This window comes from Drosophila biarmipes, chromosome 3R, assembly GCF_025231255.1.
Source record: "Drosophila biarmipes strain raj3 chromosome 3R, RU_DBia_V1.1, whole genome shotgun sequence".
In the NCBI taxonomy this organism is placed as follows: Eukaryota; Metazoa; Arthropoda; class Insecta; order Diptera; family Drosophilidae; genus Drosophila; species Drosophila biarmipes.
Window position 1 is genome coordinate 4,648,487 of NC_066616.1, and position 23,902 is coordinate 4,672,388.

The window sequence follows — 23,902 nt, forward strand, 5'->3', positions numbered from 1 at the left end:
CCGACTTTTAGAAAACTGAAAACTAATTACTGAAGTATTAAGATACCGTCCCATTTCAACTTTCTATCGTATTTGTTTGGCGAAGACAAAATGTAACGGTCCTTGTATTCTTAATGTCAAAAGCTATATAATAAAGTCGCCATTTTTTTTTTACCAATATACGAAACTCTGAAGTAATAAAAGAACGTTATTCCCAAGAGTAATAAAACACAAATATATATTTTTTTAAATAATAAAAAAAGGAAGATATAAAGGTAGCAAAGCGATAATGGCTAGCGCCACCTACCCGCTATTTTAATATATGGTAATGTGGGCGTTTGAATGGGCGTGGCAAACTTTTTTTTAAGTCAACCGATGGGTATATACAACATTTTTCTAGCATGAAAATTGTAGCCGCCACAAATTTGAGCGGTTTGTCTGCGTGACAACATATTTTTGGGTCAAACGATAGGTATTGACAAGACCAATAAATTTAATTTAAAATGTTGTTTTAAGCATCAAAGCTGCTGGCGCTACATGCCTTCGCGAATGTCTGCGTATAGACGGACAGGCAAAAAGATAAACGGACGGTCAGACGAAAATGGATAGTGATCCTGATCAAGAATATATATACTTTATGGAAGTCGGGGACGCTTCCTTCTATTAGTTACATACATTCCGACGAATTATGTATATCCTTTTACTTTCGCGTAACATCTATAACAATTTTTAAGTTATATACTCGTATATCTGTAAAAGATGTAAGACATTAAAGAAGGTTTCATCCCGGTAGCTGGGAGACTAGTTTGCCTAGAAACGAAATGACGGTCGGACTTACAGACGTAGGTGGCTAGATCGATTCGCCTAGTGTATATACTTTACTTACCTAAATTCTTTGGTTTTCATTTTAAAGCTTGTATGTAGCTTTATTAATTACATTTACCTTATAGGAAATATGTTTTTGAATGACTAATTTATTTCCTTCTAGGTGGTACCGATTTTCGGGTGGTTTTTCCAAAATATGTTACATTATAACATAGCTGCCATAAAAAGGCTAGTACCAAATATATTCGCAATTTTTTTTTAATCCCAATAATTTTTTAAATATTCTTTATCGTTGCCTTTTATTCCAAAACGACACACAAACGTTGGCAAACTGTTTTCATTTCTAGAATTTCTAATAATTTCTATTTGCTATTAAATCGAATTTATTCGTTGCTAACAAAACACGGCAGAGACAACCACTACGGCCCCCCGGTATTTGCAGCTGAGAAACAAAATAAATCAAATAGGGTAATTTACAGAAATAATTTATTAAGCGAATATATTAATGAGTCATTACAGTTATAAGTACAATATTAATAGGCTTAGGATTATCTATTTATATTCGGCTTATATAAGTGAATTAAGAGTGCTTTGTGCTCTATCTGCATATTTTTCCTTTGAATGTAAACAGAGGTCCACATAGAATCGCGTCAAACTGCGCTTTGACATGACTTGAAATTAGTTAATAATTATATAAGCTGAATAATTAATTGCACATTTGGCCAAGGTAAATTGGCGAAGGGATTTCACATGGATATCTGGGCTGTGTTAGCGTGATAAATAGCCTTTTAATTGCGCTTGGTTAGGCAAGCTTATGCCCATGCTAACATATCTATATACATATCAGATATAAAAGCCAAGCTGCTTCAGTCTCCGTTATAGAAAAGCGGGCATAATACATACAAATTTGATTTCATATCTAAAACTAATTAGGGCAATTTTTGAGAAACTGCCAGTGCTTGTGCATATTGTCTGTGGTTTTGAGAACTCTCGTCTACCCTTGCAGATCGGTTGCTGTTATTTTGGCTTCCAGTGAGTGCTCTAAACAAGAGTACTTCGTTTACATTTAAGATACTGATGAAATTAACGGACTCAAGTTTGGGTTGGGTAAATTTATCCTGATAACTAACAAGAATATTTTACATGGATATCAACTATAGTTCATCCAATTTGACAATTTTTTGTGATCTGGTCTCCAAATACCATTACAACAAAATATTTCAAAATAATATTGAATTCCTTTTTTAAGACTTCGGAACCGGCCCGACATATTACGTTTTAGATATCATTTTAAGGGGAAAAGTCTTTGATAACATATTTAGTTTCTCAGTAAGTCGGAACTCTGCAAGGGTATCTCCTCTTCGTGGTTTGCTCCGAAGATCCACTTTGCTGCCTTCGATTATCTTTGCTACTCCGCAAGCATGTCTGAACCACATCACGCGGAGTCTGTGCACGACTAGTGAATGGCTGTGGTTGCATCCAACGGTTGGCTGGCCACCCGGCTAAGACTTCATTAGACTCCAAAATAATTGAGCGTTAAATATGCTCCAGTTATTAATTGGCAGCCCAGTCGCCCCTGCCATCCATCCAGCTAATCCGACAACTCCTCACAATATTCCACACTTCTTGAGCACTATCTTGCGCTTCCGGGCCACGCTGGAGCCGTGGCCCTTCTTCGCCGGACGGAGGACGATGGTGCCGCTGCTTGACTTGGTGAAGGTCGGACTGAAGGCGCTGATCGTGGGCGTGCTGCTGTAGGGCGGGTGGCTAGAGTTCTGCTGGTTTCCGGCGGCCTGGTCGTAGCTCTGGGTCATCAGCTGATGGCACTTGGTGGCCAGGTAGCGGAACACGGACGCCACATTGATGTCCTCCTTTACGGAGGTGCGGATAAGCCGGCAGTTGAGCAGCTTGGCCAGCGTCTCCACCTCGTCGGCGGTGACCACCGCCTGTTCGATAAGGTCAATCTTGTTCTGCACAATCACCGTGGGTATCTCGTTGCACTCGTTCTCCACCTTGCGCTTCCAATCCTTGATTGCGTCGAAGGAGGCCCGGTCCGTCGTCGAGAAGACCAGCACGGAGGCCTGGGCGCCCCGGTAGTAGGCCTTGGTGATGCAGTCAAACTCCTCCTGGCCAGCGGTGTCCCACAGCATGATGCGCACATCCTCGCCGTCGATCTCGATCTGGCGCTCCAGGAAGTCCACGCCAATCGTCTTCTTGTAGTCCTTGGTGAAGATGCCCTTGCAGTAGCGCTGGATCATCGAGGATTTGCCCACGCCACCGTTTCCCACAATGACCTGTTGAAAAGAAAAGAGTCAATTTGAACATTAATATTGGGTAAGAAAAAGAGATAGTGTTCAGATTTATTGTTATGAATATTTAACTTTTTTCAAGATTGACTTTATTTTCATTCATTCCTAATTCGAAAATTTCCTTTTTTCAGTCTTACAAAGATTACTTTTAAAATACCAAATTTCTAGAGAAAAACTTTTTTTATTTGGGTATAAAGCAATTATATTTTGATTTGCCACAAGATGAGAAAACAAACTGACCACAGTATTTGCTTGCTTTCTATTGGACATTTAAAACGGTTAGTCGTTTAGGGTAATTAAGCGGCTAGATTTTAATCGTATTTGGCTTGTCTGCCGAGAGACACTATGTGAGAGAAGTATGTGGTGTAGAAATCAATTCGAAACAATTCCAGAAACCCATTAGAAACAAGTCCGCTCTGAGAGGAAAAAACCCTAATTGAACCAGAATCTTAATCCGTGCAGTTTCGCCATTAGCATCAAGCAAGGCACTCGCATTTGATCTCACAGGTGCCATTCGCAGTAGCACAAGGAGGTGGACTACACTGGGAAAGAAGAGTTATCAAGACTGTAACTTAAAAACAATTTGATTTAATTTAAAACATTAGAATTCGTCTCGTTTTAGATATCAAAAAATATCACCTTTTTCAAGAAGTTAAGTCCACTTGAATTTGCTCAAATGCTTATACATAGTCGATTGAAAAGTATATAATTATTGTGTGTTGAGAACATTAACAAAGCAGCTGGCTACGAAAAAGGGTTAAAATCAATGGAATCGAATCAAACCGGATTTCGCGAAAGTAAAATCCGACCAGGTCTGATTACAGATTACTTATCCACACGATCCCCAACATGATAGCCAGCTGGTTTTTCTCTGTGCACTCATTTCAGCCATTCATCATCCAAATGGAAGAGATTCACATTCACGCAGCCGGCTGGGCAACTTACCACTTTAATGGCCAGCTCGATATCATCTTCACGCATGCTGGTGTAGTTGTACTGCGCCTGGGAGGGGGTCTGCAGAACGGTCGCAGCAGCACCGCCGGTTGCCGATTGGATTAGACGCATCTAAGCCGGCAGGTGGGCCGCCGCTCGCCCAGGTGTGTGGCTGTGGCTCTGGCTCCAGCTCCCGCTCTCGGTTCAGCTCCAGCTCCTGGCCAGGCAAATCGGGTGGAGCACGCGATCTCAGGCAGCTGAATGCAGGTGTGTCCAAATGTACTTTTCGGGCAGCCAAGTTTTCCGCAGCTTTTCACTTTTCCCCCGACTTTGCGTAAGCCTCGATTCACTTTCTACGCATTGATTTCACCAAATTCGAACTGTGGAAAAGAGAAAAACCCACTCTTCAGCGACATCAGCCTTTGGATACATACTACATAGCAAATTAGACAGTCAAACTTCTCTAACTGAAACCAACTTCTGCCGAAGGTGGTAATTCAGTTCAGCTATCTTACAAAACCCTTGAAGACATATTTCATGTGGGCCTTATTATTTAAGATAGTATTTCTTTTAAAAAAATGAACAGTTTTGTGTAAGGAATTTAGATTTTTGGGTTGCTTTAGAGTATCTATTCGGTTTTCGTGATATCTCATCTATGCAGGCAGTAGAAGGTTTCAAAATAAAACATTTTACAAATCTGAGGTCTCAATCTCATTTGAAAACAATATTCGTAAGGTTGGAGCTATGGAAGTTTGACTGTAAATACAAAAGGTTTTCTTTCATTTTCACATTAACCGGTTTTCAGCGCCGTTTTTTCTCGTTTCTTTCGCTTGGGTCTGTTTTTGTTGCCTTTTCCTTATTTTCCTGACTGGCCCCGGGGCCACCGAACGCGGCTTCTAATAAGACGCAACCCGAACGCCCGAGCACGCACGGTTACGTTGTTCAACAACAGGTGCTTCCACACACCTTACGCACGGGTTGCAGGTGGCGGTCGGGAGTGGAGTGCCGGTCCAGTTGGGAAGACAGGGGCCAGTGGATAGTGGTCACTGGATGGTAGATGGTGGATGACGGTCACCGGCCAGTGGAAGCGGGACGGAGTATGCCTAGCATTAGTATTCGCATTAGCGCGTGCTTATGAATTCTCTGAAAATTGTGCTCTTTCTTCTGGCCTTTCCCCGTTTACAGTTGCTTACTGCGCCCGTGGGCGGACGGCGTGGCAACGTGGGTTAAGAACAAATCTGGAGTGTTAATATATCTGACATAGGAAGACCCACTTGTTTACATTGTGTGGCGCAGATAAGTTATTAGTTTCGTAGGCAAATTAGTTGACTTCCAAGGTTCTCAAAATAGATTTCAAACTCTGCGCCCCAAAAAATAATAATAAAGCCACTATCAATTTGGGTTATGTTCAAAATACAACTGTTCGCCTCAGCCTCAAAAGATTGGGAAAAAGTGGTTCAGAGGTATTCATTTTATTTACATGAATATTGATTAGCTGGGAGTAATATGATGTTCTAAAATTGAGTTTTGTAATCCTACAAGTCGATCGAAATTTAAAGTCCCAAAATATTATAATTTGGGTTAGATTAGAAACCTATCTGGCATGCCTCAGTCTCAAAAGAAACTAAAACAGCTGAAAAACTTTTGAATTTAATTAAAGCTTTGGAAAAGATGAAGTGTTGATTAAAGTATATAATAATTTTTAATAACCTATTCAAGCATAAAATTCTTGCAATGAATCAGGATTTAAAAAGTAAATATTATTACATTATATTTAATCTGTGTACCTTAATTAATTATAAAATTTTAAATTTTAATGGAGAACAAAATAATTAAAAAAGAAATGGGTTATTTCAATTTATCCACCTGCATTTCTGTAGCTCCTAATGACCTTAATATTGTGATCTTTCTCCAAGGTTACATGTTCAACAATTAATTAATCCCCAGCAGGGTTTCTCGAGATCTTTCAAAGCAGTCGGCGTTCCGCACTAAGCGGACAGGTAACACAGGATTTGTGTTTTCCGTTTTCTATAGATTGTCGGTTACCCATTTTCTTTGACCCAATGTGAACCTTTAACCCACTGTGCAACCTTTCGCTAGTTCTAATTATGCCTCGACTCTTTTTCCGCAGCTTCTTCTGAAAGGTTCACGATATTTTCGTTTTTTCTGGTTCATTGTTATGATAATTAAGGCCACCGGTTATAGATTTAGTTCAATAGCCATGTGTGCGCACTCAGAAAAAGATATAGCTACCCTGATCAAGAGCTAGCCCTCTCAAGGGATTGAAAGTATAAAACAATTTGTAAGTGAGTTTCGGGCGAAACAAACAACTTTTTTAGACAGCCACATAATGAATTAAGTGGAGAACAATTATTTTTAAATACTGATGAGTTACGATAAGATACTCCAACTCTAAGATACTCTAGCACTTCACATTTTTCTCTCTGTAGGCTGGCAGAAAACATCTCAGCCTGACACAGAATCCAGGTGAGCGAGTGTGCGCGAGTCCATAAGAACTATTTGTTGTACACACGTTGCAAGCCGATTGCGAGCAAAGCACCGCACATCAATTTCCACAGTTGCACTGCAATTATTTTGAAATTCGCCCAAGGAACTAATAGATCGGCGGCCGTTCTCTGGCCATTGTTGTGGAATGTGGATTCCAACTTGTCCATTTAGGTTCGCAGCACCACCACAAGCGCACCTGCGCGGCCACATGCACTGCTGCACACACCTACACGCTGCCACTTGTTGCTGCTGCCTCTGCGGAGGAAAAGCGGATTTTCCGAGCCGCGGTGCGCTGTGTGTGGGGAAATTATGCAAATGCCAGCTCCGGCGCTACTTAAACCAATTAAGCGCGAATTCCTCATTATTTAAATTATGCTTAAACAGTCATTCGCGCACTAACGGTGCTCCGCAGTGTCGCCTTCTGCCTCGTTGCTTTATGTTCTGCCGTATTTTTTCATGGCTCTTTTACGGCCCTCCTCACTAGCTTAAAATCAAGCCAGCCGATTGTGTTTCTGGGTGAGAAGTGAACGAAAAGAAGTTGCGAGTGCGAAATCGCGAAGCTCGCATTCGAATCGCAGCTCGATCTCACAGCCCGAGCTGCAGAAAATCGTAAACACGTTCGCAGCGCTCTTCTACATGGCCAAAACACCAAACTAAGACGGAGCCAAACAACGACGACAACGCGTGCGAAGCGCCTTAATTAAAGACGAGCGCCTGGGATCCCGATCTCGCGGTCGGAGTCGCAGTTGACCCGCAGTGAAAGTCTAGTCGCACACACGGTTCATCTATGGTTTTTGCCCCTGGCGGTTTCCTAGGGCGCCAGAGGGGGAGACCAGACGCGGGGACGGAACTCGGAAGCGCACCTGTAGCTCGTCGCAGCCGAAATTTGAATGCCAATCTTGGCTTACGGGCGGTGTGACCGTGGCCAGCAGGTGGCAGTGTTCCGCGGGCTCTCCAGGGAGCTGGTCACACCTGACGGTCCTACCATGGCAAGTGACGGGTGCAAACGGTCTTACTTTTGTTGGCAAGCCAAGGTTTAATATTAAAGGAGAACCTACTGTATAAAATATCAAAAAACCAATATCAAATCTCAACCTCAGTAAAAAATAAACATATTTCCAGACTAAATGCCTTGGTTGCTGGTGCTCCGGCTATAAGATTAGCTTCCAAGCAGATTCGTTACAATTGATTTTCAACCTAAGAAGCTCTTGTAATAACTTAGTTTGTATTTAAATACCTAAAATATGTTCTATTTGAATTTACTTGTCCTATATTATATTAATAAATACAAAAATACTAAGCTTAACATTTTTTAATTTGTGTTCTTGATGTTTTATAAGCTTTTAAAAGTACTGCCCTGTATTTTATACAGCTTTTTTAGTTTTCCCTACCAGATTTATTACAATTTTCACCTTAAGAAGCACTTGTAATAATTCGGTTTGCATTTAAATAACTGAAATCTTTTTTTTATGTAATTTTGTTTATTTGTTTTATGTTTTATTTCGACACTCGCGTTCTCGCTGAATTCAAACTTTGAAAATTTAGCGGTTTTTTCCACCTGAGCCCGTCGCTTTGCAACACTGCTTCGCGGCGAATGGCAGACGCGCAAGAAGAAGCGCGGCGCATCAGCTGTTCGGCGAATCGGAACGACAAGACGCGCATTTGTTTGACTTTTGACTGCGGCTAAAAAGAAACGGCAATTGAAGAGCATTTCCGTGGAAACGAGCGAGCCTTCTGCTGAAAACCGATAAGGGAGACCATGCCGTCGCTTTGTTTACAACCCGTTTCGCTGGCAGCCACGCGCCTGCGCACCAATCGCCAGTTATCGGGCGCCAGGACGAAGGACGAGACATAGAGAAATGCTGGCCCGTCGCGAACTGGGATCCGCGATAGGAACTCGCCTGCCAGTGCTCAGCGGAATTCGGTGGCATTTCAACGTGTTTTCGGTTGCACAAACCCCAAAAACAGACTTTATTGTTGCAAATCGCTGCCAACATCCGTGTGTTAGTGCTCCGGCGAGCGTGTGTGAGTGTGTGTGGCGAGGGGCGGCGAAATGGTAGTGGAAACCTTAGAAAGTGGAAAGTAAAAAGTGCAAAGTTTGTGCAAAAGTAAATTCCGACATTGGGGTGCCTGCCGTCTCTGTTCTTCCCAGTCTGTCTGAGGGTGGCTCGTCCTCCTCCCTTAGCACCCCTGCGCCCCCTTCCCAGTCCGTCCTAATGCCAACGCAAAAAAATACAGTGCGCGCTTGATGAAGTGGATTCAGAAGTCCAAGGCTGTTTACTACAAAAAGGAGTCCTATAAATGCCTGCAGTTGCCTATAAATATGTATTTTTAATGTACTTAAAATCATTTATACTTGCAAATTTAATTTTTTCTTTAGTTTAGTTTAGTTATCAAAATATAATTTGTTTTTTGTTATTTAAAAACTCAACCTGGTACTACGTCTCTGACTGCAGTGTGTCCGATAAGAAAATGATTTTAAAATTGTTGTTTTTGAATTCGAAAATAACACTCTTTCTGGTTATTTTCTTGCGATTGGGTACAAATAAATAGCTCTTCTCAAGCGAACTACATCTACTTCCACTTCTTAAAATTCACCCTATAGGGCGCGCACTGTGTATGCGAATGTGTGAGCCATGAATATGTGAGAAACAAAGACGGCAATGGCTGCGAATAAAAATCAATATTGATAGTAATTTCTTGGATGCTCTGCGAGACCTTCCCGCAGGAAGCGCAGTCAGGTGGTCATTGTCCGCTACAGCACCCCGTTGCCCCTGCCGCTGCCTCCGCACCAACCACCCACGCCTTGCGCCCCTTGGGTGACTCATTCAGCTCACGAACTCCGAATTCCATCAGCTACTCCCTTTGGCCTGGGAACGTGAAAACGCGGTCGCCCTCGCCGCATGTTCATTAAATATTGATTTCGATTCTGCACTACAGCACACGCTGCGGAGAAACATACAAAACAATTAAAAAGCAATTTGCAAAGCGGCAAATAAAATGCAAAATAAATAAATGGCCCGCAACTCAATTTGGCCTGCAATTTTAAGAGTTTATCGTTCGCCGAAAGCACACACCAATAAATAATATCAGAAATCAAAAACAACTTTAAACAAAGTGAAAATGAAAACGCGCCTCGTCTCGCTGACTTACCGCGGCAGTGCGTCCGTCGATCCGCGCTACTCGGCCTCCATGCTGCCATGGACCATCAACGATATCAGGTCCACGGAGAGCTACACGAAGGTGAGTATTCTGGGGAGCCATTTAGCGGATTTAACTCGCTTGAGCGGATTTAGGTTGGGAACAAGACACATATTTATACACTAATTTAAACTACATAACTAAAAACTCGAATCCTTTCGAGGGTTTATTAAAAAGTATTACCTTTGATTTTATATCAAATACCCTTAGTTATTCTAGAAAGGAGACGAACGAATATAAGGTATATACTTCACAGTTATATTTCGATATAAAGGAGCCTAGAACGGATCTGTGGTACTATTTTAAAAGCAATTAATTTTCATATCCATTCTCAACATTACAACAATAGTGATAGAACGATTCATAACTATTGTCATTTCTTTTCCATATATGTATATTTAAATATATATCGTTTGATTTTGTAAAATAAACTTAATTTATTTAACACAATTCCCTTGTCCATGATATAACTTGCCTTGCATACCCGCATCGAAACTTGGCTCCCAAGTCACCAATTTGATTAATGTGCACAGAAGTACAATGTTATCCAGCATAGATATTGAATTTGATTTGATTTTAAATCCCTCCCCACCTGCCGCCCCGCCAAAAACGATTCTTGTTAATCCAATCAAACGCGGAGTGCACTACCCGGATCGCACATGACAGGTCTTCTCCCACACTTCGAGCGCCTTTGGCGAAAACAATTAAAAGCAATTTGCCATTATTACGGATGGGTAAATCAATTATGTGCCAAGTGAGATGCTGGCGAAACAGCGAACCAAATTTAATTAATAAGTTTGGCCCACAAAGGATAATTACTGCGATTAGTGACCCATCGGCAGCCGGTCGTCGGGTGCTTCGGCCCTATAAATAGAACCCAGATAACCGGTGACGAACGCCGGCGGAATGGAACAACTGTGAGGCCAAAACAATTTGAGGGACACCCCGTCACCAGGTGATCCCAAAGAGATTACGCAAACGCCGCGTTGAACACGTGCGACAACAAGTTGCCCACCTTCTCAGCGTGATTTCCCGGCTCCTGGGCAATATTATTAGAAGCTGGGAAATTAATTTTAGCAAAGTCCGCAATTAGTCGGTCATCAGCACTCTGCGCGGGCATGAGTGTGTTCGAGGGTCACTCGTCCTTCCCGAGGGTTATCCCTCGGACCATCTGTCGCATGAGGTGCGGGAAGGCCAGAAGAATCAAAAAGTAAATTTACAATGTGGCGAACGAAGAGTTAACTTGCTTTGAAAAGTTTCCCAAAAAGGATTACACTTAATAATAAAGTGTAAAAAACAGTTTTTCCAAAATATTTTTTTTTAATTTCTCAATTCTTATGTTAAAGTAATGTCTATAGAGAATAACTCTTTGAATTTTAGTTACTATTCGGCAATCCTTTGCACAGTGTGAAATCTGAAACCTAAACAAACCCTTTTGGGGCGAGGAACACCTTTGATTTTCCCATTTCGGTTTGGTTTGCGTGTGTGTCCTCCCTTGGTCGGAGCGTACGGGTCAGATGCACGATGTCGCATTAAAAGGAATACTCTCTACGTGCCTGCCGTCGTGCCCCAAAGGATCTGTGGGGAATCACACCTGCCCGTGGCAATTGTTGTTGATGCTCATTGAATGTACCTCGAGGGCTCGGCTGCCTCAAGAACCTTTCGCAATCACTTGAACAAAAGCATACTCGGCTTTAATCTGCCCAGAGAGTTTTGTATACTTAGTTAAGCGTGGACTTTCTGAAATTCAAAGGGGAATCGCCTTGGAGTGCTCATACTTGTGTGTTAATATTTGAAATACTTGAGGGAAACATTGGGGAGTTTAAGTAAATCTTTGATCCCAAGATCTCTTTTGGATTACGCCAAATATTTACTTAGTTCTAGGGAATCATTTATTTTGATATTGGAGGTTGGGACAGAAATAATGGATTGCTTTAATAGTAAGATGGATTTAGTATTTTTATGTGGTTATCGCAACAAGAGTAAATAATTTTTGGACAATTTTATTTATCTTCATAAGCAACCGGAATTAACTTAAAACTGTTGTATTGCTTTTTAATCATAGTTCCCAGAAGCGGAAGCTAAATTGATAGTATGTCATCAAGTTGTGCGTTTGCCCTCGCGGCATGCTCACTTGCTGTCCTCGGCGCATATCAGTTTCACAAACCATTAGTTCAAGCCCTGTGACACGTTACCCACGCTCTTGTAATCCACTTAGCATCCGTACTCCAGAGGCAGCCACTACTCGGGGCTCGGAGGGACCGGAACAGACCGTAATTCGCTTCATATTTTCTTACTTAAATATTTACTTAAGCCAGCACACTTGTTTATTATAGTTGCTAGTTCTTTCTCCCTCTATTTTTGCATTTAAGTTGACACAAAACAAACAAACGCACCCGGAGCGAAGGAGACAGAGGCGAGTGGCATAAATAAAATGTTTGCCAGGGTCTCGCTCCTCTTGCGCTCGTCAGCGTTGTGTGGCGGCTTATTGCTTTATTATGTTAAATAGCGCATGAAAATTATAACAAGCTTCTTGGATGGATGGACTGCTGGTTGCGCCACGCCCACCCACAGCAAAGAAAAGCTTAGGAAAGAAATGCGCCCACTGCGGCGGCGTCATGCAATTTTTATATTTTGTCAGCTCTGGTGACGCCTCGGCGGGAGAATGTGACTTTATTTGAGTGCAAGTTGTTGAGCCAATATTTTAACACTTGATAGCTTAGGATTTGTCTAGCGATTAGTGCCAGAAGATAGATGGGGTTGCTTGGGATTCTGACTCTGACCCCTCGCCGTTTGTGAGTTTAATCATTGATTACTTGATTGGTGATAGATAGTTAAGTTTGAACTGAACTCTTTTATACCTTGTATGGCTGACTAATTTAAGAAAACTGTATTTTTTTGAAGTCTCTTAAAACCAAAGCCAAGCAAAAGCAAACTTGAGTATAACATATTGATTTTGTATAATTTACAGAAGTTTATCTTTTTACGAAGTGTAGATACGGATCTTTTGGATTTCAAGATTGTTTTGTTCTTTATTTGAGATCGCACAAAACCAATATAAAGTAAAAGCAAAATCAATGAAATCGTTCTTAATTTTGGGATGATTTACATTTCTGTGGAATTTATTTTACTCAACTTTAACACGCACTTGGCCGACATCGAACTGAACTTGCCTCGAATGGGTGGCGTTTAATCTCGCAACAATGAAGGGGATGACCATTTTTTTTCCTTTGATACATTTGAATAACACGAATGAGTCCTGCCAAGGATTACAGGTGGAAGGTAGGGCCTCCCGATTGCCACCCATTTCCATCCCCTGGCGGCGTTGGCGCGTGCTGCTCCATTGACGTCACAACGCCGGGAGTTGGGTTAAGCGATGGGGCCGAAGAGGAAAAATCAATACTCCGCTTGTTTCATTTTCATTTCCATTTTCCCATTTCGCCTCTGCAGTTTTTGCCACTCTGGCTGCTATGCCGCCTCCTGCTCGGGAAGTCACTCAAGTCGCGTTGGTAATCCGCTTTTGGTCGAGTCACTTGAGTCGCGTTACTCCCCCGACTCGACCCCCAAGTCCTCTGCAGTGGCATAAATGCTTTCGCACTTCATCGTCGCCGCCCGCTGGCCCCGAGTTCTGCTGCTGTGGCTCACGAGCCGTATGCGTTATATTCCCGGTACACCACGGTACACCAGGGTACACCCGGCTTCGTCCAATCCTCATCCCAGCCACTTCCTCGGCCACACAGTCAGCCCACTCTATTCCAGTTGGCTGCTGCCTTGCATTTGATGGAACTCGGTTTCGTGGTCTGCTGATCCTTGGACCCATGTCTGCCGGTCTCTTGACATCGTTGCCATGTTGCAGATGTCATTCCCGGATATTCGTGCAGATGACACACATAATTTTCCCATTACACAGAGCAAAAGTGGCTGGGTAGCTATGCATTCAGTGGGTTCTCATTTCTGTCTTACGAGCATAATCTACACATTTGCCACATGGCTTGATTTGGTTTGACAACATTAAAAATTTTTCTGTTTGCTAAATTAGGCATAAAGAGTAATGATCTTATTTGAAAGCAAACAATCCACAAACTCTTTGGTTGCTTAAATACATACAATGTACATAGCACGAACATTAGTTTTTCAAATCGTCAAAAGTAAAAAGCAAAAAATGATGTTCATATAGATATATTAAAAAGATATCCTAATAACAATATACTAACAACTATTAATTAATGGTAGTAAAAGTAATATCTAAAACAAGATTTTGGGGGACTTTTGAAAATGAAAATTTTATTTTGTTTGCCAATTTTTTTGGGAAAAAACAACTATAAATAGCTACACTTTGTACCCTCACAAGTTGTGAACAACTAAAGAAAAAGGCTTGTGCTGTACGTCGTTAGAAAGTTATTTCGAAATACTTTGTACGCCATTCAAATACCACCGTGTTAAAATTATAGGTCAAAGTTTTTTTATTTATATTTTTTTTGGGCCCTTTTTTGACTTTGCAAAAAACGGAATGCCTGAGCATTGACACTTGAAAGTCTTAAATATTCAGAATGATGTTAGCTCTTAATGTAAGAAACTTTACTTTAACCCGTTTTAAAAATACTACTTGGTTTGGCGGGAAAACAGCTACAATTAGCCACACTCTCATTTTATTATCGAATGTTCTAATCTAATGCTTGGTATTGCTCGGAGCGTCGTCCATCCAAGTGGGCAGATGGACACTCACGCCGCTGAGAGATGAGCAGTCGCTGCCCACGGAAAGTCCGCTGTTGGAGAGGCCGTCGCTGAAGGGTTCGTCCACCGCTGGCTTCTTACTGCCTTCGTTTACTTCCGATCTGGAAATAGAAGGAGTGGCGAGAGGCAGCTCGGGCTCTTGATCCTGCTCTTCCTGATCCTCCGCCATATGGCGGCGCAGCGGAGACATCACGCCCAAGCGAGCGTTGCCCAGTTTCCGGCCAGACTTGTCCTCCTCGAAGGACATCAGTTCTCCGAATCGCAGGGCATTAAGGTTGTCGAAGTCCAGGAGGATGTCCTCCATATACATGAGCATCACACCGCGTTGAATCTTTGTCCACGAGGACAGGGCGGCCAGGCTCCAAAGTTGGCTGGAGTGGCGCGCAAAGGTGCCGATGTAGGTGTTCGCCATATGAGCCACACAATCGATCAGCATATACTCCTTCCTGTACTGCGCAATGGTGACCTCGTCAAGCATTTTCTGCGGAGGGAAGGGCGCCTCGTAGGACAACTGGGCGAATCCCCAGATAAATGGCACAAACTGGAACTTGTCTAGGGAGTAACCTCCGTGCCAGTTCGACGATGTCACCGAATAGGTCACCTGCAGCCGGCGCACGAACTTCAGGTAGCGATCGAAGAGAACCAGAGCCGAGGCGGCCAAGTCCTCTTCCCGACTCAGGATCTCCGCCTTGAAAAGGGCGCACACGAAGAACAGGAAGCTCAGCTCGTGGCCAGTTCCGTACTCGATTTTGGTGGAGCTGCCAAAGGCCCCCGACAAGTACACCCCCAGTTCATTCACATGTCTGCATTTGCTGGCGGGAACCGCCTTCTCCACCATCTGATAAATCTCCCTCAGCATGCAGTGTGCCCACCGCCGGTAGCCCTTGTTGCCCGGCTCCAGGGAGGCACTGGCAGTGGAAGTTTGGACCACGGGCGTCGGCGGATTGTTTTGGATCATGACTTCCAGCTTGTCGAAGATGGCCGTCAGTCGCCGGATGTTCTGGCTGATCGGAAAGGAGTCGGTGTTCCGTATTCCCTGTATCTCGGTGCTCACGTCGTTTAGAAACGTGATCAGTGTGAAGTGTTATGTGTCAACTTACTCTATACTTATTTGCTAAAATGTATGGATTAGGCAAAGCTACCCAAACAGATACTTTTAGCATACTTTTTAGGGTAACATTGCCTCGAAAAATCTGGGTTTCAGGTATTTGGTCACTTAACTAAATGAAAGTAATCAAGAAAGGAATTAAACTTCGGTAAGCCGAAGTTTATATAGCCTTGCAGTTGTAAAAAATAATAAATAATTTTATTAAATTGAATTAAAAATTCTTAAAAATATAAAAATGTATATCCCCAATATTATAAGATAATATGTCAAAAAGCCCCAAAGCTATAATTTGTTTCATATTATTTCCCATCTTCTATCCGATCGTTCCTATGACAGCTATATGATATAGTCTTCCGATTTTAATAAAATGTAATTCGAAATTCAGAACTAATTATAAAATGTTATTTTTAAGCTAATAAAGTTGTATGTTAAAATACACCAATGATATAATTTTCATTTCATGTTTTCCGACTAATTTTCCGATCGTTCCTATGGCAACTATATGATATAGTCGTCCGATTTTGATAAAATTTAATTCGAAATTCAGAACTAATTTAAAAATGTTATATCCAAGCTTAGAAAGGTATATGTTGAAAAACACCAAAGATATATTTTTTTTTTATTTTTTTCCTCGATAGTTCCAATGGGAGATATAAGATATAGTTGTCCGATCCGGCTGGTTCCGACTTATGTGCTACCTGCAATAGAAAGAAGACTTTTGGAAAAGTTTCAGCCCGATAGCTTTAAAACTGAGAGACTAGTTTGCGTAGAAACGGTCGGACGCTGACGTCTTGTGACGCTGATCAAGAATATATATACTTTATGGGGTCGAAAACGTCTCCTTCACTGCGTTGCAAACTTCTGACTGAAATTATTATGCCCTCTGCAAGGGTATAAAAATTTAAAATCATTTTGTATTTAGTATAAGATTTTCTGTGATGAAATGAAAGCACGATAAAAACTTTCAGAAACCATATTCTGGACTTTTCATTGCAAAAGCACTTCAACTGGCTTAATATTATAATAAATACTTAATTGAATTAATCCAGTAGTTTCAACTCAAAATATCACGATTTAAAAGTCCCCTTATTATTATATTAATTATTCGAATTAAATAAGCTAAATAAATATGGAAACTTTAACCTCACAACTAATCCCATAGCGATAACCTGAAACCTTCGTTATAGCCACTGTTCATGAATAATGAGTCTCAAGTAGAGTTTTTGTTGTGCATTGAGTGACCGCCATCCAGACCTAATAGGGGTTCTTTGGACTGGCCCCGTGAATAGTTAGGGCCATACTCTGGGTTGCAACTCGTTATTAAGACGTCAGCAGCAGCAACTGCAACAGCAACTGCAGTTAATGCTAATTATACGGCTACACTGCGCCAGCGGAGGCAACAACAAAAGCAGCAACAGCGAACAATGCAATGAGCAATTGTAGACAATTTATTGGGCAACAGCCACGACAACAACAAAGTGCAGCTGCGGCATCAAAACGTAATGGAAAAACGGTTAGAACGTATAAATCACTGGGCAACACGCGACGTCTGCTCTCGGCAGCGACGCCGACGTCGGCGCTGGCGTCACGATTCCAGAGAAAGCAACAAAAACCAGCAAATGCAAATGCAGAGCAGTAATTTCACTCCCCAGCTGTTTTTGACATGACGCTAACTGCACCTCAAAGCAAGTGAATGTGCGTGCGGGAAAGTGGACAGGAGAGGCAGAGGCGCAAGGTGAAAGTACAACATTCACATGTGTGTGGGAGCCCAGGGTGGACCAAGGACTTAATAAACTGTATTTTTAATTTACTTAAAATGTTATCTATCGAGTAACCAGCTGTTTATAAACCCTTATCTTATTGGAAGATGATTCATCTCCGCCGCAGTCATGTGTTCATAGGGTAACCCCACGTCCACCCTAGTTCACACTAACACATGTAGCTCAAAAGAAAGTACACCTGGAACGTGACTGCGCCTAGCGCAAGGCTGATTCCAATTAGGAATCGCGGAAGGGGGAGAAGACAGAGCCTAGAGAAGGGCCAAAAGAGGTCAGGCAGTCTTGTTTCTGCAAGTGAACAGATTACGTATACGCAGTGTGCCACATCATAATGCGCCCCAGTGGTACAAATAGAAACAAAGAATAGGCAACTTAATAATGGGCAACAGAAAGAAAAGCTATGAGCACGAGCGGTGCTTTTACTTTCTGAAAGAAAATACAAATGGGATAGTGGGCCAACGTCATTATGGTTCTTCTATGTTTATTTTGGGAATGCCATCTGCAAGATACTCACCGTGTGGTGATGTTAATACATTAAAAAGCCGTTTGTGATCAAAGGTGAATGGAAGTCAAAGCTTGCTATTTTTAAATCACAATTCACCTGGCAACAAAGCCTTTGTAGGGCACTCAATCCGATGCTCAATAAACGCAGAGTGGCGTTGTCTGTGATGGACAGGACGGATCCCTCGTCAAGTGTCGAAGGAAATTAATTAAATTTAAAATGTCATGGCAGGCATGCTGAGTCGCTCCCAACTCTGGTCGAATGTTAGGTATTTCTTTTTTATTTAAATTAAGTGGATGGCAAGTAAAGGAAAACGTTAGCCTTTCCCCAAGTCAAGACGACCTCACTAATTGCCGGAAGCCTTTCCTGGAGGCCCCTCTTCCCAAGCTGTACTTGTGTACCTAAAGTGTGGGTTAACGAACGTGTTTGCAGACGGAAACTAAAAAACAGTATTAAAATCAAAATGTACCCTATTTTGCTGAAATTAATTAATATCCTTATGCGTAGTTTATTTGAGTCCTGTCCTGAGAATTAAAACTTTGAAAAATCGATACAAATTCTATCCATTAGACCGTAGGAGGGCACATAAGTTTCCCAAGCCATTAGTTTTACTTAACGTATTTTTGTTTCCCTCACTTGGCTTAAAAGTTCTCTGTTCTGTTTTTAGTTGGCTAAGTCAACGCCCATCTCATGAGCACACCCGCCCACACACGCTCGAACCTGGGCAACACTTTACTTTGATTTTAATTTAATTTGCGAGGAAAGTTTTCACTTTGTCGGAGCTTTCCAGGCGATAATGAACGCCTTCATTTGCTGCCCCCTTTTAAGGTGGCTTGTCGTTGCTCCTTGGGAAGCTTTCAATTGGCGATATTAAAGTCTCGGGGTTGTCATTAGGCGGGGTTAGCAGAGTTCGAGTGCTGGATTGGTTCTGGGAACCTAGATTTTAATTAGTTGTGCATTTCGGCCACTTTCCCAACAACGTTTTAATTTACAAACTCTCGCAGCCCGAAACCGACGTGAGTATATGTTTTTTGTTTATATTTTTCCCATTTGCAAAACCTTTGACAACAGAATCTTGTGGGCAGGCGAGCAATGCCGCCCCAACGGGGCTGAAAACAACGACCTGCTTTCTGCCAACTACAGCCCTGGCAGCCACAACAACGACACACCCAGCAGTGAGCACAACCCAATTTCCGCCTCCCCAAGCCCCCAATCCGCCAGTCCACCCGGCTCATAGTGTCGACACCCCCTAGTTACCGGGCTTTAGTTGTTAGCATAAAAAAGGGCCAAGAACGGAATAAAAACGAAACTACAGGCGGCGGAGGGGGCAGATGGGGACGGGCTCAGCGCCGGAAATGGAGCAGCCGCCATGTTGGCAGCATGTCATGTTGTCGCTGTCGTCGTTGTCACCATTGCGCCTCCCTGCCGCCGACACGCCCCAAGCCCTCGCTCCCTCGCTCTTTCTGCCTGTGCATGCAAGTATGTAAACTGATTAAAAGGAATTTAATATGGTTAATCTGCTTCGCGTAGTGGAAACGTTCTAGCAAATTATGGAACAACGTGCAATTCTCCGCATTGTTTTTTGTTTCGTTGCTCTGGCTCTTTTCATAGGCGAGGGGCATTTCTATGACATCAAATTGACGGTATTTTAATCAGGGCTTAAAAATATACTCCCTTGTTACGCTGTTATATTTTAATTTAATTGAATTATATGCTGGAGCAGAAATATAAGGTAACATAGGCCAGGCGAAGCATATAACACACACTTCTTGACTGCGCTTCAAATACATGGGTGGACATGGACAAGCATTCCAAATAAATATCTTTTTGTACTACAACTTTTTTTTGAAGAATTTTGGGAGAATATTTAAAGATTCTGTCAAAAACCACTCAAAAAAGAATAATTTATTAACTTCATCCACCTAACATTTCTACCAATATTAAGCAAGAAAAAACGACAGGTTTTTAATTGTGGATTGGATTTTGCAATAGTTGGGGTCCGATTGGTTTCTGCACAGTATATACCAATTCGATTGATTAATCATTTTTATACCCTTGCGGAGGGTAAAATGATTTTAGTCAGAAATTTGCAACGCAGTGAAGGAGACGTCTGTCCGTCAGTCTGTCCGTCCGTTTATAGTCTCTCAGTTTTAAAGTTTCGGGCTGAAACTTTCCCAAAAGTTATAATTCTATTGCAGGTGGAAGCAGCCGGGTCGGGCAACTATATCTTAGAGATCCCATAGAAACTATCGGGGGAATTCGAATTTAATTTACTCAAAATAGGATGACTATATCATCAGGCTGTCATAGGAAAGATTCGAAAATATTGAGAATATAATTCTTTATATTTTTAAGAATTTCGAATTAAAATTAATAAAAATCAAACTCTAACATATAGCTGTTAAAATAACGGTCAGAGAAATAATAAAACCATTTTTTTTTTAATATCATTGAAGCCAGCAACAAATCTTAAAAAATGTTCGCATGGTGTTACTAACGTTGATTATTTCTTTAAACTGCAACGGCAGTTAGGCTTGCCGAAGTTAACTTCCTTTCTTGTTTGTATTCTGCCCAACTTTTAAAGTATTTATTCAACAAAATTGTATATACTTTTTATAAACATTTAATTTATAAATATAAACATTCTAAGATCGATGACTTCCGTAAACTCGCGACCATTTACAGTTTAGACAGACGTCCAAACCCTTCTTCTTGCGATGCAATGCACCCCTTTAAGGGGGGAGCCTGCCTTTAAATTTTTAGAGTATTTTTTTGGGAAGGAAAGAAAATTCGATTGAAACGAAAATTTCATATTTTATTGTTATATATTTCAGCAGTCTTCTCAAGTTTTTTCATTTAAATATATTTAATATTATGCCTGCCACGGGAAAGATGCTGGTCTAATTTCCATCCGAGACAAACAAAATATTTAAATAGAGTAGCTTCTTGTAAAACATTAATAATTTAACAATAAGTAAAAGATTCAAATACTTTTTCAAATTAAAATTAAAATATGTTTTTTTCAAAAAATTTACTTTAGATTGCTTAAAAAGTGAGTTAATAATTTTAAATTAATTTTTTAGGTTCAACTAGAAGATAATTGTATCTTGAAAACAATGAATGTTGTCTCGTTTTGATAGGAAGTGTACTTTTTACTTTATCTTTTCCGCCAATTCCGTAACTTTAAAAGCACTTGAAATTTGCTTCTAATATTTTAGGGACATCTTCTAGAATAGTTTTAGGAAAAATTTATGTAAAAAAAATCATATTTTTAAACCCCAAAGCAGAATTTGGTGAATGTACAACTTTAGAGATTTAATAATAATATTTAAACTTAATAGCTGAACGCTTGAAGAAAAAATGTATATATTCTGACGTGTATAATTATCTTGTAGGTGTCAGAGCTTTTATTATGGTTGGAATTTTATGGTGCAAACATACAATCGCTATATATTTCCCCCTCCGGCTTAAATTCAATTACTTATGTACGTAAATCCTTTGCTTGCAGTTATCGGTGGGCATTGAGCATGGCATCCTGGAGTCGTACAACTCGGACTTCGAGCTGCAGTTCAGCCACCCCCTGAAGCATATCGTCGGCATGTGCCGCATCGTCCACAAGCCGCAGGCCAAGAGCATCGGCAACGGCTTCCTGCAGCTGAAGTCGGGGGCTGGGCCGGGCGCGGCAGTCCCCTCCTCGATGGCCGGCGGGGCCACCAGCTCTCTGACCGGAAACGGACTTCGCCACACACTGACCGCATCCACGTCGTACGGCTCACTCTCCTCCAGTGCGGCGAGCGCTTATCAGCTGCAGCAGCAGCAGGCGGCCGAGGCCTCGGCGGAGCAGCCGCAGAACTTCATGGAGTTCCAGGGACCCATCACCGGACTGGTCTACTTGCTGAAGGATCCTAAGGATCCCCTGCTGCACATCTATCTCTTCGAGTGCGAGGCCGTCGAGGAGGTAAGTGGAGCCCAGAGCCCGATGCCCGTTGCCCGAATCCCGGCCAGAAGACGGATGGGAAAAGTTGTCGACAGTTTTAGTCGACATTGTGTCAGATGTCCGTCCGCTGGCATTTCGTTTCCTCACAATCTCTGCTGTTCTGAGGGGAAAGTGAACTGAACCGAACGGCACGAATGTGTGTGCGGACAGTTTGTGGCCTTTTGAAATGCTTTCATATGGAAATGTTTAGAAAACCTGCCACACAATAGTTTTGCACATAAAAACTACTCGGATTAAATTGCACAGAACGTGCAGGAAAAGCCCCGAAAGGACTTTGCGGTTTTTGCTGCGACCATAATAAATTTAGAGGCCTAACGAGCGGTCTTTGGTTGAGTTGGTTGAAATGCGTTGAAAGGTCGCGGAGATCGCGCCTCATTTAAATATTCCTAATGATGATTCAGTTTCTTGTCAAAGATGCCCATGAATTTGTGCTAGCGTTCGTGAAAAGGTTTTATTTTTGCAGTAAATACTATGTATATAGGAAGGTTAACAAAAAAAAACGTCAATATCCTACGATTTGATAGTAAGGTCCACTTAGGTAATGGTCGGGTATCATAATACTGCTTTTATTTCTCCGTGTTGGTAATGCCAACGATAGGATATGATATTTTAGACCAAATTTAACTTAATTTCAAGCATTATGAGTTGAAGCTGTAAAAAGGTTTTAAATTAGCAACTTTATGTCCCTTTCCAATACCCTTCACCTAATGAAGAAATGCATTAATGATCACGCCTCTGCAATAAACACCTTAAATTCGCCCGAAACAGTCCATTCATAAGGCCCGTACCGAGCTGTACCAAAATAGTAAGCCCAAATTTAGCACGACCTGACCTCGCCTCCTTATCACGCATGTGTTGGGTTCTGATGTCTGAGCCCAGTGGGCGCCCAGCACGCCATAAATCGACTTCCGTTTGCATTTCTAATTAAAACAGTTCGGCGAGTGGAGAGCGCCCAAATGGGGCTGTTCGACGAGGAAGGCCAGCAAGAGCAGTCCATTAAATTAGGACTGCTCCGCCTGACCTTCTGCCGAGTACACGCAAAAAGTTAATTCCGAAAACAAATCCACTTCTACGCTTTTCGAAGTGGCCCCGCCCCTCCGATGAAAACAATGGGGTGAAAAACGTAGTGCCAAAAACTTGGCGAAAACTATGTTGTTGAACGAAAACAAACTCGCAAAAAACGAAATTTTCCAACTTTTCCTGGTGCTTAAAAGTTAAATAATTGGGCGATATATTTTAAAGCTCCACCGGCCAGGTTTGCAATATTCGTTTGTTTTCGCATTTCGCTTAAATTCTCCGTAGAGCCTTTCCACTTAATTTCATCGCAATTGGTGGAGAATTTCCACAAGAGCTGTTGTTGGTTCATTGCATGTCAAAAGCGTTTTAAGCCCTGCGTTTCGGCCGTGATGTTGGCTTGGCTTGATTGTTGATAGTGGGCTTGGTTGGTGTGAGCCGGCGTTGTTCGGAGCTCTTATTGAGCTGTGCCTCCTGCGCTCAGTTTCCAGCTGGTTTGATTCACGAGTATCTGGGTCAGTGTCCGCATTTCGGTTTACGGTCGTCTTAAGCGCCCAACAAACTTCGATGGCATGTTAAGGCCTAATGCAGGTCCCAATAAACAGAGTATTAATGTTTCTGAATATGTGCATCGAAGTTTGTGGGCTTTCGTTTTCATTTTCTAGACAATGAATTAAACGTACTCTTTTGGAATACAATGATACAATGCTTTGTTTATATTTCTGCGCAGTGTTCTGTTTGTAGTTGAATACATTTCAACTCAATTCGTGTCTATTTGCCTACAATAAATTCAGATCCGCATACGAAATGTTTGCCTTATAATGTTTACAGTGAACTCGTACTTGAACAAAAGTGCGTTTTATTTTATTACGACAAATAATAAGAAACAATTTATTGATTATATCTATTTGAGCAGAAAATCGTCGTAAAAAGTTGAAAGACTTCTTACGTTTCATTGCCTATAGATTATAATAACCAAGAGTTCGACCTGATTTAAAGTAGTTGGTGATCTCG

The 23,902-nt window shown here is 41.8% G+C and overlaps 3 protein-coding genes across 6 annotated transcripts in view; 1 reads left to right on the forward strand and 2 right to left on the reverse strand.

The window, feature by feature from the left end:
• Positions 1 to 1,268: 1,268 nt before the first annotated feature.
• Positions 1,269 to 7,501, reverse strand: LOC108027356 (ras-related protein Rab-23). Of its 2 annotated transcripts, none has more exons than XM_017098778.3 (3): positions 7,418 to 7,501; positions 4,059 to 4,426; positions 1,269 to 3,098 (listed from the first exon to the last, which is right to left on the reverse strand). In XM_017098778.3, exons 2-3 carry the CDS (start codon positions 4,176 to 4,178, stop codon positions 2,412 to 2,414), a joined length of 807 nt encoding a protein of 268 aa, XP_016954267.1. In that variant the 5' UTR covers positions 4,179 to 4,426; positions 7,418 to 7,501; the 3' UTR covers positions 1,269 to 2,411. The 2 variants fall into 2 exon arrangements, with proteins under 2 accessions (XP_016954267.1, XP_043951501.1); XM_044095566.2 differs by lacking the exon at positions 7,418 to 7,501 and adding an exon at positions 4,842 to 5,691.
• Positions 7,502 to 8,194: 693 nt separating this feature from the next.
• Positions 8,195 to 23,902, forward strand: part of LOC108027210 (TBC1 domain family member 4) — a 29,967-nt gene continuing 14,259 nt past the window's right edge. Inside the window, exons 1-3 of one of the 3 annotated variants that reach the window (XM_044090996.2) lie at positions 8,195 to 8,579; positions 9,495 to 9,797; positions 21,386 to 21,835. In XM_044090996.2, coding sequence (XP_043946931.1) covers positions 9,678 to 9,797; positions 21,386 to 21,835 — 570 coding nt within the window. In that variant the 5' untranslated portion in view covers positions 8,195 to 8,579; positions 9,495 to 9,677. Of the gene's footprint in view, positions 8,580 to 9,494; positions 9,798 to 21,385; positions 21,836 to 23,902 lie in introns of those variants that run through there. The other 2 variants (XM_017098527.3, XM_017098528.3) reach the window with 2 other exon arrangements.
• On the reverse strand, positions 14,366 to 15,567 carry LOC108027213 (serine/threonine-protein phosphatase 2A activator; the record flags this gene model as incomplete). The annotated part of the gene is made up of 1 exon (XM_017098535.1): positions 14,366 to 15,567. A coding segment is annotated over one exon (1,143 nt), but the record flags the coding sequence as incomplete, so codon positions are not given.